The 20,427-nt window shown below is 43.3% G+C and overlaps 1 protein-coding gene across 1 annotated transcript in view; it reads right to left on the bottom strand.

The window, feature by feature from the left end:
* The window catches only part of COL22A1 (collagen type XXII alpha 1 chain), a 218,091-nt gene that overhangs the window by 144,426 nt on the left and 53,238 nt on the right, over positions 1-20,427 (bottom strand). Inside the window, exon 4 of the mRNA XM_056485694.1 lies at positions 10,797-10,871. Coding sequence (XP_056341669.1) covers positions 10,797-10,871 — 75 coding nt within the window. The remainder of the gene's footprint in view (positions 1-10,796; positions 10,872-20,427) is intronic.

Here is a 20,427-nt window from a genome sequence, read left to right as displayed (position 1 = left end):
TGCCTGAAGCCATTTCCCCCTGTCTGAACACCACATACATTTTTAAAATTTCTCTCTCCAGCTTTCCTTTGAGTACTGAAGGTTGCAAGAAGGTGTCCCTGGCCCCCTCCCTTCTCCTGGCTGAGCATCCCCAGCTCTCTCAGCCTGACTTCACAGCAGACGATCTCTGTGAGAATCTCTGTGGCCTCCTCTGGACTTTCTCCAACATTCCATGTCCTTGTGTTGGGTACCCAGAACTGGATGCAGCACTCTAGATGGGGTCTCACGAGGACAGAATTGAGGAGCAGAACCCCTTCCCTCGTTCTGCTGCCCACAGGGCTTTGGATGCAGCCCAGGACAGGACTGGCTTTTTGGGCTGCAAGTGCTCATGGCCAAGGCGTGCTGAGCTTCTCATCCACCAGCAATCCCAAGTCCTTCTCCTCAAGGGCTGCAATCAATATATTCTCTGCCCAGATTTGGACTTGAGATTGCTCTGATTCACGTGTAGACCTTGTTCTTGGCCTTGCTGAGCTTCATGAGGTTCAGCCCCACCTCTGCAGCCTCTCCAGGTCCCTCTGGATGCCATCCCTTCCTCCCAGTACATGACTGCACTCACAGCTTGGTGGGCTTGGTAAACAAAGCTGAGGCTGCCTCAGTCCCACTGTCCATGTCACTAAAATGTCAAACAGTGACAGCCCCAATTCCAGCCCCAAGGAACACCACTTGCCACTGGTTTCCTCTTGCCCATGACAGTTTGAATGCCAGCCCCTCCAGTTCCTTATGGTCCATGTGTCCAATCCATGTCTCCCCAACTCAGAGACAAGCCTGTCATGCAGCACAGTGTCAAATGCATTGCACAGGAGCATGAATCTTGCAGCTCACACTGTTTAGACCTGTGTCATTGCAAATGTTTGTAAAAAATTATTTTCAAACTATCTGGCTGTCAGAATTTCCAAAGACTTACAAAGGATAAGAGTTCTGTCTTCTTGACCTATTTATTTCATTGTATCTTACCTCTCCAGCAAAGATGGAAAAAGCAGCAGCTTATTTTGGCATTCATGCCTCATTCAGCTGTCCCAGCAGTTTGATTCAGCATCATCAGTCAGCAGTGGTTCCCTGACTTACCCCCAAAACAATAAGGACTGCACCTCTGGAGGAACAAAACAGAGATTTATTGGCTGCCCACAAGTCCTGCATGAAGCACTGCAGTGATGACTAAATGGGTTGAACAGGTCATTTAAAAATTAGTTAGCTATATTTTACAAGAAGCTTGCAAGGGAATTTTGGAACTATAAAACTTTCCAGAGTCTATAGATTAAGGGCCTCAAGAGTGCTTTAAAGAGGTTCTTGCTATTAACCTTTTTTTTCCACTGATGTTCCAGCTGGGATTCAAGCAGCACTTCATGCTGACCCAACTTTCTTCTCACCAGATCCCCAAATTCCAGTAGGGAGAGCAGCTAAGAGCTTGAGCTAAAGATGAAGTTCTGCTAAACAGATGGAACAGGTCTTACACCAGCATGAAAGAGGTATCTCCCAGCAAGCCTAGTACCTTCTAGGTCATACTCAATAATAGGCCTGGAGCACATTTTAGATGGTCTCAATTTATAAAATTTATATATCAGATTTACTCCTGGTACATGATGCACCACTCAGGCTGTTGGTTTGCTGATCCTGGCTGCTTACTCTCCATTACAGCACTGGAAGATGCAATTTCTGCTTTTCCTTGGCCCCAGGAAAGGAACAAGCCACAGGAGTCCCATGCAGACCACAAAAAGGAATTTGATCTCAGCTCTAGCACCAATCCAGATTTGGGATTAGGAGAACCAGAAACCTTACTTGAGGTATACAATGGAGTTATACTTGAAAAAGGAGGATTCTTCCAGAGACAGTGAGGCAGCTGAGCAGGCAGTCACTGGACTGAAATATGGGGCTACTCTTTCAGAAAAATCAGTCTAAAGTTTCAGCCTAAACAGAGGGCAAAAATACAGCACTTGTTATCTTTACACAGGAAAGAAAAGGTAACACTTCAAGAAAGATAAAACTAATGTAAACCAGTAAGAAAGTTATGCCAGAGATGCAGTGTGAGAGAATTCAAATACAGAAGTGAGTGAATACACAATTCTAGCCCACCCCACCTTGTATAAAGGCTGTTGTAATCTAACCCCCAGCCTGCTGTAAAAACAGGAAATAAATTCATGCATACAGCAGCTGCCTCTGAGGCAGCACCTTTCAACACCTGATCCCATGTTAATAACACACCACTTTATCTGATGCATTGTTCTCTTTATCTACATCTGTACCTTGCTTCTCTTTTGCCATTTTGCCTCCAGTTTTCAAACAGTTGCAAGTGGCATATTGAACAACACTGAAAGCTGGTTTTGACACTGAACTCTTTGAGACTTGTAAGCATAGCCAGCCCACAGGGCTGCAGTGGCTGTGCTTAGAAGCCACAGCCTCATTGCTGAAGGCTTTTCTTGTGTTGAAGTCATCTCCATTTTCTAGGTAATGGACACTTGGCTTGGGGCCATCAGCCCTCTTTCAGCTCCTTCCTGCTCCAGTGATTTACAGGGTTAAACAGGAGTTCATTACTCCTTTGATGTCCTTTGTGTGCCAGGCTTGCACCAGCTGAATTTACCTATTTGTATTAGGTTCTGATTTTAATTAGTTCCTCTATTTTGAAGGCCTCTTTTGAGTTCCTCAGGTGTCAAGGTGCTCTGTGTTCCTCCAGAAGACCATAAAATGGCACATCTGGAAAGTCACCCCTTGGGATAGCAGTGGGGAAGGGAGGACCTGGGTACAAGCAAGAAGTATTACTTTTAAGGTAAGAAAATATATTTAAGGAAAAACACCTTACTAAGATGTTGGAGAAGAAAGACCTGCTAGATTCTCCTTGTAATGCTGTCTGGGCTATAAGAAAACTCAACCAATAAGCTGTTCATGAAAATAAAAATACTCCCATTAATTTAAGGTGTGATGAACAAGGCCAAACCTAAAAGCAGGTAGGGACTACTCTTTAGGAGACTGTCATGGTTACTCATGCCAGGTGACCAGTACAAAGCAGATTAGACCTACCAGTACCCCAAAACCTGGCCACAGCAGTCATCAGAGAGAATTCTCATCAGACACACTAATTTAACTCCAAGAATTAGGAGTATTTTGTTAAGATTCTATATATGCCTTCTTCCCCTCATGTGTCCACAATAACCAAAAAGCTTGCACTGATGAAAAATCCATGGGATGGTTTCTGAAGGAGAACTAATCTAAAATATTTGGACTGAGAAATAAAGATATCACAGCTAGACAACCTATTAGTCTTTTTATAGTCAAAGGAGTGGTTGCTTCTTGGGCTATGAACAGTCAAAATTGAATTTATTTCCTTTTCATCAATCTCAAATGCACTGGAATAAGAAAACAACCTGGATTGTTTAACTTCAGGGAGAAAGCAAATACCAGTCAAGGAATCACTTTCATGTGCATGATTAACCCTTGTTAAACCTTCTTTGTGAATGCAGATGTCAGAAGTTGTTGCTGCTGGGACTCAGAGCAGAGAAAGGCTTTCACAGGGTCTGCTCTGCTGTTACTGTTTACCTCCTGCAGAAGCACATTTTAAAGTAAGTTCAGCTTTCCTTCTCCATATTTCCTGACATTTTTGAGAAGCTCAGCCAGGCTACCTGCTCCAGCACAGACCTGATGTTGTCAGCTCATTCACTGTGTCAGGAATCCATTGAGATCCATGGCCTTGAGTAACAGCTACATCTCTGACCATATTAATTAAAAATATTAATTTAAAACATGTTTTTTTCTAATTCAGAGAACTCACCCCAGCTCTGTTGGTGTCAGCCTGGTTGTGCAGACTTTAGAGGATGCTCTAGTATTTCACTCCTAATCCCAATGCACACTTTGGTGACTCCCTACTCCCTGTTGGGGTGACTGTACATTTTCACTAAAGGAACATTTTCACTAATGTACATTTTACACATTTTCTGACTAAAGGAAAGAAAGGGAAACTCCTTGGCACACAAGCCCTATAAAGCCAAGGTCCCCATGTTGAATAACTGGTGGGTCTGGACACTGGGTTAGAGTCAGCCCACAGGACTGCAGTGACTGCTTAGAAGTCACAGATGATTTATTGGTAATTATTTGCCTGCTTGACCTGCTGTGGTTTTTTTTTTAAATTACTGGATATTAAAATGCCTTTGCACACAAGTGAACCATTTGTCAACCTCCAAAAAACTTCAAAGACCTTTTAAATGCAGTGATCTAGGCTATAGTACTGGGATTAACCATTGCACAGTAGAATGGCATAATCAACAGAATTATTAAGGTTGCAAGGATCTCTAAGACTGAGTCCAACCATTAACCTAACACTGCCAGGTTCATCACCAATCCATGTCCCCAACTGCCACATCTTCATGTCTTTTGAATCTTTCCAGGAATGGTGATTACACCAGTTCCCTGGTCAGCCTGTTCCAATGCTTGATCATCCTGTCAGTGAAGATATTTCCAAACAAATTCCCTAATATCCAAACAAAACTTCTTCTGGAACAACTTGAGGCAATTTCCTGTGGTCGCTTGTTACCTGCATGAGAGACCAAGCCCCAGCTCACTGCACCCTCCTCTTGGAGGAGAGCAATAAGGTCCTTCCTGAGCCCCCTTTTCTCCAGCTAAACACCCCCAGTTCCCTCAGCTGCTCTTTATAAGACTTGTACATAGATTCCTAAAAAATGAGCCAAAGGGACCTCAGTGAGGTCACCTGCACTGCAGGTATCTCATCCACCAGCCCAGAGGACAAATCCACCTCACAGCACAAGTCCAGCAATTTTCTCCAGCTCACTGAGTCACTCCTGTGATTACAGTTTAGAGTCAGCTGCTCCTTTCCCTGTTGCCTCTCAGGAGTTACAGCTGCTATTGTCAGACATCTGTATGTCAGGAACTCAATTTCAAATTCAGCTCAGACCAGTTTCACATTTTCTGGGGGGCTTCCTGTAGAAAATGTGGGAGGAAGAGGAAATAGGAAGCCCTGAGCTCTATCCCATTAACACCTCCCATTACTGAAAAACACCAGAACAAAGTGACTGTGCCATGGCACAGCAAAGCTTCATCCTTCTGCCCCATCTCTCACAAATGTCCCAGCTGCTTCCAGTCCTGCCTGTGTGTGCATGACCCCGAGGATGGAGAGGAGAGTGCTGGTGTGTGCAGAACAGCCAGCCCCAGCAGAGCTGCACTGGGGCAGTCTCTGCTGCTGACCACTGTGCCTCTGCTGTCCCAGGGCAGTGATCCCTCACCAGCCTCTGCAGCTGTCCATGCACTATTCACTGCCCTCCTGGGGGCTTCCCAAGGAGACTGACAAGTGCAAAGGGAGGGCACAGTGACTGTCACACAGGCACCACAAATACACTTTTTTCCCCCAGAGAAGATCAGTCAAATGTGTTTGTCCTGCAGGTCCAGCAGCCTGGACACTCCAGTTTTCTCACACTACCTTGTGCTGTAGTGGGCAAATATAAATAGTCCCAGGGATATTGTAATTAGCTAGTGGGTCACTAGCATCTCTGGAATGTGAAGCCTGTGCTGCAAACCACAGGAGCTGGAGACACACTGACAGCTAAGCACAGCCACTGCAGTCTGTAATTGCAGGGGACTGGTTTTACAACCAGCACCTTCATTGTAAAATCCCAAACACCCTCTAGAGAATCACAGAAAAACACACAGGCACAAATGTTTTGGAATTTTGGCCATTTTCACATGGAGGTTTTGGAGACAGGGAAGAGAGCTGGAGGCTGAGGTCAGTCTGTGGTACAGCCCATAATGCAGTTTCTGCTGTGTTCACACACACAACCTCTGTGACTACTTATGAGTTAAAGTCAGGGCTTTCATGTTCCTCCCTTGCCCCATTAACACCATCCAGTGTGGTGTTTGATGCCATGTGCTGGTTGGAATTGTCCTTCCCCAGGGTTTATTTTTCCTAGCACTTTGTGGAAACCACTTCAGGCCTTTCTTTATTTCCATGGCAGAGTCCCCTGAAAGCAGCCAATATCTGCTGAGGAGTATTTTCTCCTCTGGTAATGTTCAGGACTAGAGCTCAGCTCATTCTTAATTCTAGGGATCATCCAGGTTTCTGCAACCAAATTCCATGTCCAGCAGGTCTAGTCTAAAATACAAATAATTCAAATGTGAAGTCTTAAAACCTCAAGAAGTATAATTCATTTTAAGTAACACTAATATTATTTTGATGCAATGTTGTAGCTCCTAAAAACACACAAAGGTCACATCTGCAGGATGCAAAATATTATTGTTGTGTTTTCCTGCTTTCTTAAATGCTGATGAAATGAAAATGACAATTCAGCAAAATAAGAGGTATTAAATACAATAAGAGAGGGAGGGGGTGTTATTGAGCATTTTAGGGCAGATTAGTTAAACCCTCTTTTAAAAAACTCAACTCTTAAAAAACTTGACTCTTTAAAACAACTCAACTGAAACACAGTACCCACAAGAATGCTCTAAGAGCTTTGTTTAAACCATTATTAAGCATTAGTTTAAAACATCAGAGTTCCTGGAAGATGAAGTGATATTCTAAGTAGATTCCTTGCTTTCTTTCAAAATTCCCAGTTGATTCCCAATGCATTCAGCAACACATTCAGTGTTACATTCTGAATTCACATGTTATGTGCTGTTAAGCAGATGCTGCTTCACTTCACTGACAAAATTTTATCAGTAGTAGAGTAAAGCTGCCCACATATTCTTGCTCATGCAACCCTATTTCACCGTAGCTGAATGCTACATTCCTGAATGCTGCAGCTGGAGATTTCTTATTGAAATGCTTTGAGACCAGAGGGTCATAGAGTACAAACCTCTGCTCTGGGGGGACTCAGGACTATCCATCACTGTTTGTTTGTCTCCCTTAGTACCACTTCACCTCTTGTCCCAGTGCTTCATATCTCTGACAGCTTCAAGTCTTCTTCTGATGCCTTGGGTGATTGTTTTAAACAGCTGACAGTCATTTCCTGTTTGTCCTTCAGCTTCAGTGGTTCCCCTGTCTCCCTCCTGCTGTTCTCCTGATCTGCTAAAGAGAGCAATATTACCTCCTCTTTCCACCTGCACACTGCAAGATTAACCAAACCCAGGGTTTCAATTGCCTCTCTCTGGCTCCTGAGCACACCAAGAGCTCCTCAAGGCTGAATCCATCTTTCCTGAGCTAAGGAGGTCTGAGCAAACTTTTCTAGATGAGCAGTAACTAAAAGCCCTGTCCAGGAATTCTTCCCTTCTCTACCTTGTCCAGTAATGATTTCAAAAAAAAAAAAAAAAAAAAAAAAAAAAAAATCACCAGCTCTACTGGACTGTTATGTACAAATATCTTCTGACTTAGACCCCATCAGTTCCCGCAGGAGGAGTTTAAGCTCTGATATTGATCCATACCTACCAAAACTTGGCCTTTTTAACTGACCAATTTAGCTGGAAAAAAATCCCTGGGTTTTGGAGCCATTGATTCCAATCCAGAGAGTGGAAACTCAAGGGGAGATTAGACCTGAACTAGACCCTGAAGGTCTTCATCACTGCCCACTTAACTTGTTACTCCCTTTCCTAGAAACTTCCCCTCCAGGCAGTTCCTGGTTCACTTTACATCTATTAATCTCTATCCTTTTTCACTTTAGCAGTGATTTTCATTGCAGTACTCAACAAAAGCAGAGAGATGAGCTTTACTTAGTCCTGTTTGTCTAAGGAAAAGAAAGCATCTGTTTTTTAAAAGGAAAATACCAGTTTAGAGCATTGTCTCTCCTCCAGATCACACTGGGGTTTTTCGATGCAGTTTATTGATTCTTCATGGAGCCCCTCTCACTACCCTCACTCCTATTCTCTGACTTAACAAAATCCCATGAATCTCCCTCCTCAGCCCCACCACTGTTTCACTCTATCTCAGAGAGTTCCTCCTTTTACAGCTCATTTTATGTTCTAGCTTCTATTTTTACTTCTGCTGATACAGAGTGACTCAATTCCTCCACTTAAATGCAAAGACAGAGCTAAATGTAGCAGGGCATGATATAACCTGTATGCAGGTAGGGTAGACAAGAAAGGGCTGGAATTGGTGATGCCTTGTGGGAAACAATTGTCTGTGCCTTCTGCTTCTGCATTTCACCCAATAAAAATATAAGGAAAAAAAAAAAAAAAAAAAAAAAAACAACCAAAAACCTCTGAAGGATTTTTGCCCCTCTGACCCTCAGTTCTGAGGTCTTGTCCCTATCTGAGAGAGGAAAGGGTGTTAAACATAAGAAGATTTTAAATACCATTTTCTCTGTCCCCCAAAATGAGATTTACTGCAACTCCATGAGACTGTGCTTTGTGTCCATCTGCAAACAAGTTTGTGCAAGATACAGCTCTGAAATTCAGTGTTTGGAGCCTGTTGGGCAGGGATCAGTTCCAGTTCCTAGGGCAGCACAAGGCACAGGTGTTAACTTAAATCCTTGCACACAGGAGGAGGTGGGAGGCAGAGGAACAGCCCCCTCCCCATGCTGTGACCCCACACACCCAGAGCTGGGTGGGCAGGGCACAGGCTGTGCCTCAGAGCTGCAGGGCATTGGGGCAGGACACTGAAACTGCTCAGCACAGCACATCCTTTTGGGATGGGGACCACAGCACACTGGGACAACTGAAATTTTCCATTTCAGCTGGAAGAAGGCAATGTTGGAATCAGACCCAGGAGCCCAGAGCCTGCAGAAAATGCTATGGAGCAAGTAGGGAGCACATAAGGAGTGGAACAGCACTTTGATCTTCCATGATCCATCTCCAGCAGCACAACAATCCTTAGCAGACCCAGACAATCTGCTCCATTTTCTCCAGGAAGGGGCACACGTTTTCCTGATCACCAGTAACAAGGTGAGAAATAAATAATTTTCCCACCATATTGGAGCAATCAGGAGCCTTCTACAATCCTCTGTATCGTTGGTGAGGGGATGAAATTGTCACTTTCAATTAAATACTGTAACTGATCTGTTGTTAAGACACTGAATGCTATGCTAAACATTTACAGAGGACAGGTATCCCTTAGGTCAAAAAAAATGACAGCCCTAAATGATCAGCCTGACCAGATGCTGCAAAGAATTAATTTCTGCTTACAAATTCCCTAACATAGTGGGGAAAAAAAATTACAGTGATACTGACCAAACTGGAACAGCTGACTAGAGGATCTGTGAAAGATCCATCTTTGGAGAAACTGAAAACTCAATTATACAAGGTCCTGGGACATCTGATCTAACTTTAAAATGGGCTCAGTTTCAAAGGAAACCCTATTTTGAGTGTGAGGTTGGGCTAGATGATTTCCATAGGATCCTTCCAACCTGAACTAACATACAGATCTGAGACAGCAAAGTCATCTTTTATGTTACCATGCTGAATATTGACTTCTTTCCTAGGAGGGAGAGACATGAAGATAAAAGGAAAAATTACCTCAAAAATATTACAGAAGAGCCTAAGTGTCTATATATATGTACATATATATATATTTATGTATGTGTATATGTATATATATATATTTCTGCATATAGGCATGTACACCTCACTCTACCCAAAACTTTTGTGCCAGATCTGAATTGGGATTCCTGTCCTGTACATTGCTCAACAAAAGATAGATTTTAGAAGTGAAATAAAAGCATAGAGTCTACTAGTTAGCACTTGAATCAAAATTCAGATAAACATGAACTGGAGGTAGGAATGCACTTGTAGCTCCATTCTTCTGTAAAGAATCACATAGAAGGTGATTATCTGAGAAGGGAAACAATCCTCATTTTGAGCAGCAGCTTCCCCTGCAGATGGGTTCATTCAGAACCAGTAGGGCTGAGTTGCTCTAAGGTTTGCCCAGCCCAAAAACAGGAGGACTTTCAGGACAGATTAATGCAAGACCCAGCAACAGACAGCAGTTCAAAATAGGTGTCTGGAGATAATCTGCTTGGGTCTGCTGATCACATAACATGTTACCACCCCACATCATCACAGGCTCAGATGTAATCAGACTGCAGCCAAAATAAGCTGCCCACAGACAGCACAGTTGGAGCTGATATTTTGTGCAGGCAGTGCAAATCCTCCAATGAGAAAATTCTGAGTGAGTAGCAAAGCTGTCAAACACTGAGCATTTCTACTCATAATCAAGCTGCAGAAGAAACCTTCAGCCTCCCACTGCAGTGCCTTATGTCCTTGGGTCAGTCAAAATTATTCCCATTGAATCCTTGATGGGCATCTTTCCTCTGCCAACACCTCAAGCAGTCTTGGGAGGATAGAAAAGAGGCACAGTCCATGCAAATGTTTGACAGTAAGCCTTTCAGCTGGCTGAAAAGATGTATCAGGCCTCACAGAAAATCAGTTATCACCAGACTGTAGTTCCCCTTGATCTCTCACCAGTGCTTCAGAAAATCTTCTATTTATATAAATGCACACATAAACCCTTCTCCAGTGGTAATTACCACTGTGCTTGGATTTCCACAACAATCACAGATCAAACAAATGGACATTAAAATCACTAAATGTGCAGTGGTAAGAAAAAAGTGATCTCCAAGACTTATAGCACTGCTCTAGCTACTCCACTAAGCTCCACTGGCCTTTTAATTTGATGCCATATCAAAAGAAAGTTTATGATTAATTTGGTGTTGGCTGTCAACAGATAACTCATTTGGAGCCTCACAGTTTCTAATACACTTCTTCACCACTGAACATGTGTTGGAATAAGAAAATTCCATCTAGAAAAGGTGTAATGAATCTGAGCATTGCACAAGAAATGGACAGTTATACTATTTCAGTTCCCAGAGGGACAGAAGAAAAGTGTGTCTGCTTACCTGGAATCTCATCAGTCCCCCCATTGGTGTGTTTGAACCTGTCTCCTTCCACGTGGACATTGGGACACAGGACATCTGAAAAGCAACAGAACCAGCACAAAATTATCCCAAGGAAACACATCATCTTGGAAGCTGCAGAACTAACAAAGGCTGATCTGGGTTTTGTTCAGAACTTGCACCTCAGCAATAATTCCATCCAGGCTCTGTACATCCTAAATACCCTTCCTCTCTGCTATAGCCAACTTCATGATGGACAGGAGACCCAGCACACTGTGTCTGGTTTTGAGCCACTTTTTTCTGCCTGCCCAGACAGGAAGACAGAATAGATCAGCTGAGCCTTTCTATCAGCTGGGACAACACTGGGTTTGTGTCTTTCTCCTGTCTGTAAATCTGCATGAAAGTCACAAAAAACTTAAGAAAATACAGAATGTGCTCCCACTCTCAGCTTAGCTGGAATTTCTGAAAGGCCAGCTGACTTTGGGGTGCTGCCCACACTTTTCAGAAAGGACAGCTCCTACTCTGGAAAACCTCCCTGAGTTTGTTCAAGCAGAAGTTGGAGTTAAATGACTAAAACTTTGAAGAGTATTTACCCCTACAAACAGGTTTTAAAAAGTCATGAAAATACCCAGCCATTTCTCATGCTCCCAATTAGTGTCACAACAAATTGCAGATATATTTTTTTCCACGGAGAACTGTCTACATATCCCCTTTCCTGCCCAACCTTTGAAATAACTTTTATTTATGCTTTCTTTCCCCAGATCAATAGGTTATTGCACACTTGTAAACAATGGGGGCAGGTGGCACAAGGGATCAGTTTAATGAGAAGAACTGGTAGAGATATTGGGTCTGTATGTGTTCAATACTATAACAATAACAAAAACAACTATAACAACAGTAACAACAATAATAAATATTTATCATTATAATACTGAACATATTAGAGCAGGTCCAGAGGAGGGCCATAAAGATGATCTGAGGCCTGGAGCTCTCAGGAGCACAGGATCTCCCCTGTGAAACAGGCTGAGAGAGCTGGGGTTGTTCAGCCTGGAGAAGGTGAAGTTTCAGGAAGATCTTATAGCACCTTCCACTAATTAAAAGGGGCTTTCAAAAAGTGTGGAAGGGACCCTTCACATGGGCAGATAGTGATAAGGACAATCTTCCTTTACCTCTTGAGGAACCACAGCCTCACTTTTGCCTTTATTTTACAAATGTCCCGTGCTCCTTTTGGCTCCTCCCTGCCTGCATCTAAGGAATGAGCATAAATAGCTCCAGGGGAAAGTTCATTGCAGTGCTCACTTTCCAGTGACTTTCCAGACACAAAGTAATTCACAGAGGCTGACACAAGGTTGGGACTTTCCATCTCAGTTATTAGCACAGCTCTGTATGTCCAAAGGAGCAAAGTGCTGGGCTGGCAGCACATCCATCATTCCCAAGGAGCCACCAGCTCTCATTGCCACACCCAGGGCTGCACTGTGGGGAAGGCAAGACAAAAACTGCCCTCCTCCTCTTGGAGCCTGTCTATGACACCCCTGACACAGATGACATTTAGTGTCCAAGAGCATTTATGCCCATTCTTTTCTGCTACTGCCAGGCAGAACTCTGGGCAAACACTTGTGATGCTCAGAAGATTTGCAGCAATGAGCACCCACTGAAAATGGCAGAGACAGTAACAAAATCTGCACTGCAGCTATAGCTCTGCTAATTTGTAAATCTTCATAGATTTACAGAAGAGAAAGTACAGCTGACTGCCCTGAGCTTTCAGCCTCTGCTTCTCGTTACATCCTCTGCTTGCAGTTGCATTTAAATATGTATTGTTTAGAACTTCTTTCTTGTCTGCAAGACAAGACCTTATATAATATTCTATTAATCATTTGCTTTATCCAAATTTTTTATCAGCAAAGATTTTGCATTTATTTCCATGGGGTTCATGGAATTTTTTAATAGCACCAGAAGTGCTAAATATCCTTTTACAGTTTCACCAGGAATGATGACTTTCCACTGACACCTGCTACATGAGATCAGTCAGTTTTTAATCCATTGTAGAGTGCTACTTTTTAATGCAAATGCAATTCAATGCATAGTAACAATGCCTAAGAAAAAAATGTACTTTATTAAAGAACAAATGTACTTTATCAAGGTAGTTACCATATCAACCAGACTAACTCTGCAGAAGAAAATTAGTTTTGTTAGAGATGACCTCTTTCTCATAAAATTATAATTCTTGAATAGGGATACATAATAATTCCTATTCTGTAATACTTATTCACTGGCTTCAACATCAAATATCACTTTTTTTCTGAGTGAGATCAGGAAAATTGCTCTATAGCTATACATATGGACTGTTTTTCAATTTCTAATAGCCTTACATTATCATCATTTCAAAGGCCCATAATTAGAGGGACTAGGAGCTCTGTGTATGTAAATCTGCAGGTGACACCAAGCTGAGTGATGCTGTTGGCACACCTGAAGGGTGGGGCCATCCAGAGGGACCTGGACTGGAGAAGTGGCTGATGGAAATCTCACCAGGTTTAACAAGAACCCCTGTGTCCTTGGTTTGTACCAGCTTCTGGCTGAAGGAAGCTCTTCTGAAAGCAATTTAACTGCAGATACCTCCCTTTTCTGTAAGCACATCTCACTGAGATCTCTTGATGAGGAGGGACTTTAGCCTCGCTATTAAACATCATCAAAAAATCCCAAAGCACTGGAACAGTTTAAAAGCAAGAGACAATATGTCCTAGAGAGTACATGTTCTGCAAGGAGACGTGTCAGAAGCACGTGTTGGCTCAGGAACATTCACTAGCACTAAAATAACATTAAATAACCCATTGTCATTAAAATGTAACAATAGGACTGCAAGTTTGGAAGAGTGATCTGATTGTGTGAGACTCTGCCTCCAAGGCATTTCAAAAGAAATTCAAGGAAAGGAGATAGAGAACAAAGGGGGGAAACAAAAGAGAATGAGAAAGGAATGGAGAGAAAAGCAAGTGTGTGGAGGGGAAGGAAGGAAGGAAGGAAGGAAGGAAGGAAGGAAGGAAGGAAGGAAGGAAGGAAGGAAGGAAGGAAGGAAGGAAGGAAGGAAGGAAGGAAGGAAGGAAGGAAGGAAGGAAGGAAGGAAGGAAGGAAGGAAGGAAGGAAGGAAGGAAGGAAGGAAGGAAGGAAGGAAGGGGAAAGGGAAAGGGAAAGGGAAAGGGAAAGGGAAAAGGGCTGTATTGTGTCTGTTGTAGCAATTCCTAGCCAGGAATGGTGTGATTTTGCTGCCCCTTAGGGCTTTTTATAGAGAATCCTTCCCTGTAAAGTGGAAAACATAAATCCCTGTTGCCAGCTTAGCATCCTTGTGTCCATAGCACTCTGCTGAAACAGTTTCTTAATTTTCATTTTAATTCTTTCAAGGATAAGCAAGCCCTCAGCTGCCAAGAGCTCCTCTGGGGACTTGTGTATAATGAATGCTGAACATGTGTAGCTGTCAAGTTCCACAAGAATGAAGTAGAGAGGTGAGAATAGAAACACAAGAAGGTTAAAGCAAACATTATTTATTACCATGTTTTTGTTTTTCTTTTTTTCAGACTGAGAATTTTGGGATTCCAGTATCTCAGCAGCACCCAGTGCATTGGCAGAGATTCAGACACTCTGAATCTCCATCATTATTCCACTCCCACAAGAGAATTTCTCAAATTTCTCTCAAAACTCAAATACTTGAGTTGTTCCCTGACATGGAAGTTTAGCCCCTCATAATCCTATCCATGGATAAGGCAATGCAGGGCAAATGCAGGCTTCCCTAAAAGTTTTCTCCCAAAACTTTCAACCAGACAGCCTGGTAAGAAAGAGGAATTGGGTTGAGAAGTGTGTGGGTTTCATATTCTTATGTAGATAGTATTGCAGTTTTTTTCTACATTGAAATAATCTTCTCATTGAAGATTGCACTTAAAGAGGAAGGGGCCTGGTGAGAAAATTTTTTCTTAAAGTCAAGAATATTTCATGAAAATATGTTCTCAGAGGAGCTTTCTCAGAGCCCATTAGCTCTGTTCTTTAATTACACAGGCAGTTCTCTGTGCAGCAGCTCCTCCAGCACATTTAATTCCCTGCAGTCAGTTGATGACTCCTATATATAGTGCTACCTTTATTTGTTCTTGTCTTTTCTTTTATAAAACATTGCACACAGACCATTTCATAGCCTCCAAAATTAAGGAGATTTTCCCCCCAGTCTTTTAAAAATGCTTCTTTTGAAAGAACACCTCCACCCTCTGCTCATATTAACTGAAATTTTTTGGCAAATGTTTGTTGTCAGATATTTCTTCCCTGCAAAGGAACCATTCCATAAAGTGCCACCCACCATGGAAAGAAATTTATAAGGAAAATGTGGCACTTTTTTTCAGCTACAGTGGCAGGCAGCCCTGACAGTGTAATGATACTGCAATAATGCCTGCACTAACATTATAATTTGTAGCAAGGTGTAGGTACAACAAAGCATCACAGCAATTATATGATTACACCTTGCAGTTTAATGCCTTGTGCAACTCTCCTGTCTGAAATCACACTGAATCTTCTCACCCTGGAGTTTAAAGTCCATCAGTGCCAGGAAAATCATCTGTTTGTGGCTGCTGAAGGTCGATTCTGTCTTTTTTCCTTCTCATAATGCCTACATGGATGCTGGATGAGGTTTCCATATTTGCTCTCACAGAAAGGCCCTCTGTCACTGCAGTGATACAGTCAGAGCATCATGGGGTGCTTTGGGCTGAAAGGGACCTTAAAGATCCTCTTTCCAATCCCCCTGCCATGGGCAAGGACCCTTTCACTAGACCAAGCTTTTCAGGGCCCCATCCAACCTGGCCTTGAACTTCCAGGGATCCAGCATCCACAAATTCTATAGCAAACATGTTCCAGTGCCTCACCACCCTCACAGTGAAGAATTTCTTTGTGGTATCTGATATAAACCTGCCCTCTTCCAATTTAAAACCATTACCCTTTTCCTATATACTACAGACCCTTGCCAAAAAACCCTCTCCAGCTCTCCCTTAGAACTCACAAATGCTCATGATGAAATGAAAAGGGAATAGAAAACCCTCACAGCTTTCAGGTGGAGAAAACACAGCCACTGCCCACCCTACTCCTCATAAAGCTGTCACATTTTTTCCACTAAAGCACTATTCTGAAAGTGCACCAGTGCCCATCTGAACTGCTCCCCAGGCTCCCCTGTCTGCTGAGAAAGTCCCAAGTGACTTCAGTGGGATCTGGGTGTCTGTGTCCACTGGGCTGCCTCCCCTTTTCCAGCACAGTAGCCAGAAAAAGTGAATTTTCTGTGTGACCATTCATTCAGTGCTGGCACTGCTCAGCAGATGGTGTGTTCCACACTGAGAGTAATCACTGCAGGGTGTTATACCCCAGAGAGCTCTCATGCAACACACATTTAAGGTCCCAGGCAAGAGGACACTTCTTTGAAAGGCTCTTTCTGTAGAAACAGGGCATCTTCAAAGAGCAATTCAGAGCAGAGACCCAATTTAGGTACCCTGATGTAGCCCTGAAAAAGCCACTCTCTTCCCATTGTTTCTAGGGTAAATCTAGGAACACACAGTTCCCAAATTAGACATCTGTCAAAGGCACCCGAGTTACATCCATCCAATTAAAACAAGCATGGTTGGGTGCATTCCTGGGCACTGAGGCCAAGGCATGTTCAAACCCATATCTGTGCTAGCAAATGGTCTTATCTGCCAAAGGGAGAGGGCTGCTGGCCACAAACACTCCCTGGCACGCTGGAGGTACCCCTGGGCCCCAGAAATGTTCCAGTGAAAAAACGTGCCAGACCCCAGGGCAGAGGAGTGCATCCCACTGCCCAGGATTGCTTCTGGCCACATTTACAGTTATTAGTTTACAGACAGCACATAAATATCATCCTTTGCTTCTCACATACAGATCTAAAGGACCCTCCTGAGCAACAATGATCATTGATTTTATGGTGACAGCCACCAATCCTTAAATGCATTCAGTGCAAATGGGGAGGTGGGAAGGGGGCTGTGTGCACAGCCAAGGAATACTGTATCCTGTTTAAACAGGGACTGCAGGAATACAGGCAGTTCTGGCATTTGCAAAGCACTTGAAGTTCTTTTGAAGGTAAAAAAGTAAATATGTTAAGAAAGGTTAAATTCTTCTCCTACACTTTTCTTCCTGTCCTGCCTCACTTACAATGGAGCTTCACATCAGAGGGATGTGAAAAATACTGTTTTCCCCTCAATGTGGCAGGCTGCACTATGCATTTATACCATCTTCTCACCCTGGATCCAAGCATCTCTCTCTTCTCCTTTTGTTACTATCAGCTGCCTTTTTTGTTTTTCATTTCTCTCTGTCCTGTGCTCTGGATCTTGATTCCAAAAGAGACAATGCTATTACAGGTACTCCCACCCCAACAGGACACAAAAAGTGACAACTATACACCTCCTCCAGCACAGGGAATCCTTTAGAGCCCATCAGCCCCATCTCTAGGCTGAACCCATCATCTAATCCTTAGCTCAGCTGCAGATAGTGATTAAAATTTTCTAGAGAAGTTCCTGAACCTTGGTGAGGACTCATCTTCCCAAAGGATACCTGCACTGCAGGATGCTCAGAGAACCTCTCCCTCTCTAATGCACCCACACAAATGCAAGAAACTCATAGTATGGCAGCAGAAGTATATTGTCGAGAGGACTGATGCAATTAGCACCATTTAAGTGAGCAGCATACAGAATTAATTTGCACATGCTCCCACAGGGAATAAGTGGCACTCTGGGAACTATGAAAATAGCATCAGGCCTTGGCACTTCCAAGCTAATTTGCTTGTGTCTGCCCCTAAACAAACACAGAGACTGTGTGCCAAGGAGCTTGTCTGCAAACAGCACAAGGTTTTGAGGAAAGCAATTAGCAGCTCTCCATCCAGGCCAGGAGCTGATTGCTGCTCTGGGGCACGAGTCCACCTCCTTCTCTCAGTTTGGGAAAGAGGTGAAGCTTCACCACGCTAAGTGTCCTTGATTCAAGTGAGCTACAGGGCTTCTCCTGAGTGGCCAACCATTGCCTTAGCAGATAAATTGCCATGAGCTTGTCTTGATGCTGATGACCTATAAAATATTTAACAGGATGACAGTAGAGATTGAGCTGGAGCACATCCTCCAGGGCCAGCAGCCACAGCAGCAAAGCCCTTCCCCAGTGGCTGCTCTGTTGGCACAGATGGAACATGTCACTCCTGATGCAGCTGCTGAGCTCTTTGGCACAATTTTAGGTGTTTGCTGCCTGTACCTCAGAGGCTGGAGAGAACAGGGTGCTGCAAGGCAAAAAAGGTTTCCTGCTTGGCCTTGTGTCCCAGATGAAGAGCAAAGATCACAGATACTGCTCACCTGGCTGTGGGGAGACAAAGCCACCCCACCTGCCAAAGGGAGGATCCCAAGAGTGCAAAAAGAAGAGATCAGCCCCTAGGGCCTCTCCAGGGGTGCAGATGGGGAGGAGTAGCCTATGGATGGAACAGAAAGCCCTCCAGGTAGATTGTCTCTCCTGCCAACCATCTCACAGCCACAGAACTGCCAAGCATAAAAAAATTCCATAATTCTCTCCCCTCTTCTCACTCATTAAGCTTTAAAAAATAAAGGTTTTATATTCTTGGATTTTGCACCATTGGACATGGATCGATTCCAATATCCACCTGTGTAATGAACAGTGAGATTTCTGTGGTGTGTAAGAAAACTCAAGCTAAAACATCTGTGCTTTACACTCCTTAAAAAACTTATAAAGATCAGTACCACACATGCAAATGTTGGTTGTAGAAACAGGAGAAGCATTTCACAAACACAAGCAGCTCTCTTTTATTTTTTTTTCCTGTGCTATTAAACAAGTAATATGGAAGTAAAATTCTGCCAGCAGCAAATTTCACAAAAGGGAGCTTGTATCAGTAGCAAAAAATGCAAACTCTCTTACAGCAATGACTGATTTTAGGATGGATTCAATGTTGTAAAATGCTATCAACACAGGAGAGGTGGGTTTTTAAATTTGGTTTTAAAATAGCAGTTCTGTGTTAGTTGTGTAATTGAAACGACTGGGATGATTAAAAATAAACTCGGTGTGAAGCTCCAGTAGGTTGGTTCTCACTGAATAGGAACAATGCAGTATTTCTGCTATAAACCCCATCCATCTCACTTGCACTCAGCATTCACCAAAGGACATTCCCCAGAGGAGCCCAGTGGAGCAGTGCAGCTACAGATCTGCTGAAGCCATCAGTTCCCAGTGCTGGCTGGAGGGACAGGACAGTCTGTCCATTATCCTGCCATGTGCCACAGCACGGAGACAAGAGCGTGCACTCTCCTCATCCCAGCTCTGCCAGAAAGCTGAGATGCCAAGCCACAGTTTATAATTGATTTTTTAAAAAAGCAGATCCTGGGCAGACCACAAATGTTATTTTATTTGTTGAATTTCTGTAAAAGCAATTACTTGTCCAGGATAATAACGAGAAATCCAGGTAAGGCGTTCTGTTCCCTCACAGTGGTTCCAAAAGTGAATTAATTAGAAGCAACTTGTTTCAAAGCTCATGGCTTTACAGCTGATCAATAAATATACACTGGCTGTTCTCAAATAACTTCCAAGAGAGAAATATAGCTCAAGGATGGGTTTAAGAGGGACTCTGACTGCCATTACTCTTCTGGTGCAATTATACAACAGCAAATTGAACACTGTCTTCTTCCATGTGGGTATTTTGGGGTGACTGTAACTGTGGCTTTGGGACTCTGACCAGCAGCAGTATAAATATATCATAAGAGGAAAGCAAAGAAATTTCTGTATAAACACAAGACATGACTCTGGCTAGGAGCTTGGTTTTGTTTTGTAAAGAATTGTAACATCACCTTTGCAAAATGGAGAAGGTTTAAGAAAAGTAGGTGACTTTAGTTTCCTCTTAGAAGAAACCAAGTTAAAATAACATCCTGGATGAAGGATGATATTTTATGGATGCACCACTCAGAAATCTTGTTGCTGTCTTCATTCTGCTGAATTTGGCCCTTCCTGGGCAGGGCATGAAGAGGCAGGAGGTAGTGGCAGGGATGTGCCAGCCCCAAGACCAGCCAGAGAAAGCAGTGGGACACTGCTGTGGTGGTACAGCTCTTCAGGAGGGATGCTGTAAGAGCAAGACATCCATCTGATAATCCTCATGGGGTCAAACCTTGGGGACACCAATGGAAACAGCTTGAACATGATTGGTGATGTGGGAAAAAGGGTTTGTCCAAGGTCAGGTGCCACCACAAGCTGCTGGCTCTCAGAGCTCCATCTCTGCCTCCCAGGGTGCTACAGACTCCAGCAGGAAAAGGACATTACTAAAATGAATGAAGGATGGCAGAAGCAAGCCCAGTGCCAGAGGGTTTAAACAGACCATTGATATCTGTAAAGGTCTTAACAGATTTAAAGACCTTTAGGAGACAATCTGGCTTTTTTAACTTTCAGACACAATTAAAAATAGCCAGGTTGAAAGCACTGGGTTCACTTCTGACTTCAGTTTTGAAAGATCACTTCAGTCCTATGTTAATTTTATCCAAAGAGCTTCATCCACCTGCCAGTTCCAAACATGCCACCAGGCCCAAACTTCCTAAGGAGGTTTGCATAAGATCTGGGTGCTTCCCTCCCATGGGCA

The sequence above is a fragment of the Oenanthe melanoleuca genome, chromosome 2 (assembly GCF_029582105.1).
Source record: "Oenanthe melanoleuca isolate GR-GAL-2019-014 chromosome 2, OMel1.0, whole genome shotgun sequence".
Lineage (NCBI taxonomy): Eukaryota > Metazoa > Chordata > Aves > Passeriformes > Muscicapidae > Oenanthe > Oenanthe melanoleuca.
This window is presented reverse-complemented; position numbering and strand designations above follow the sequence as displayed.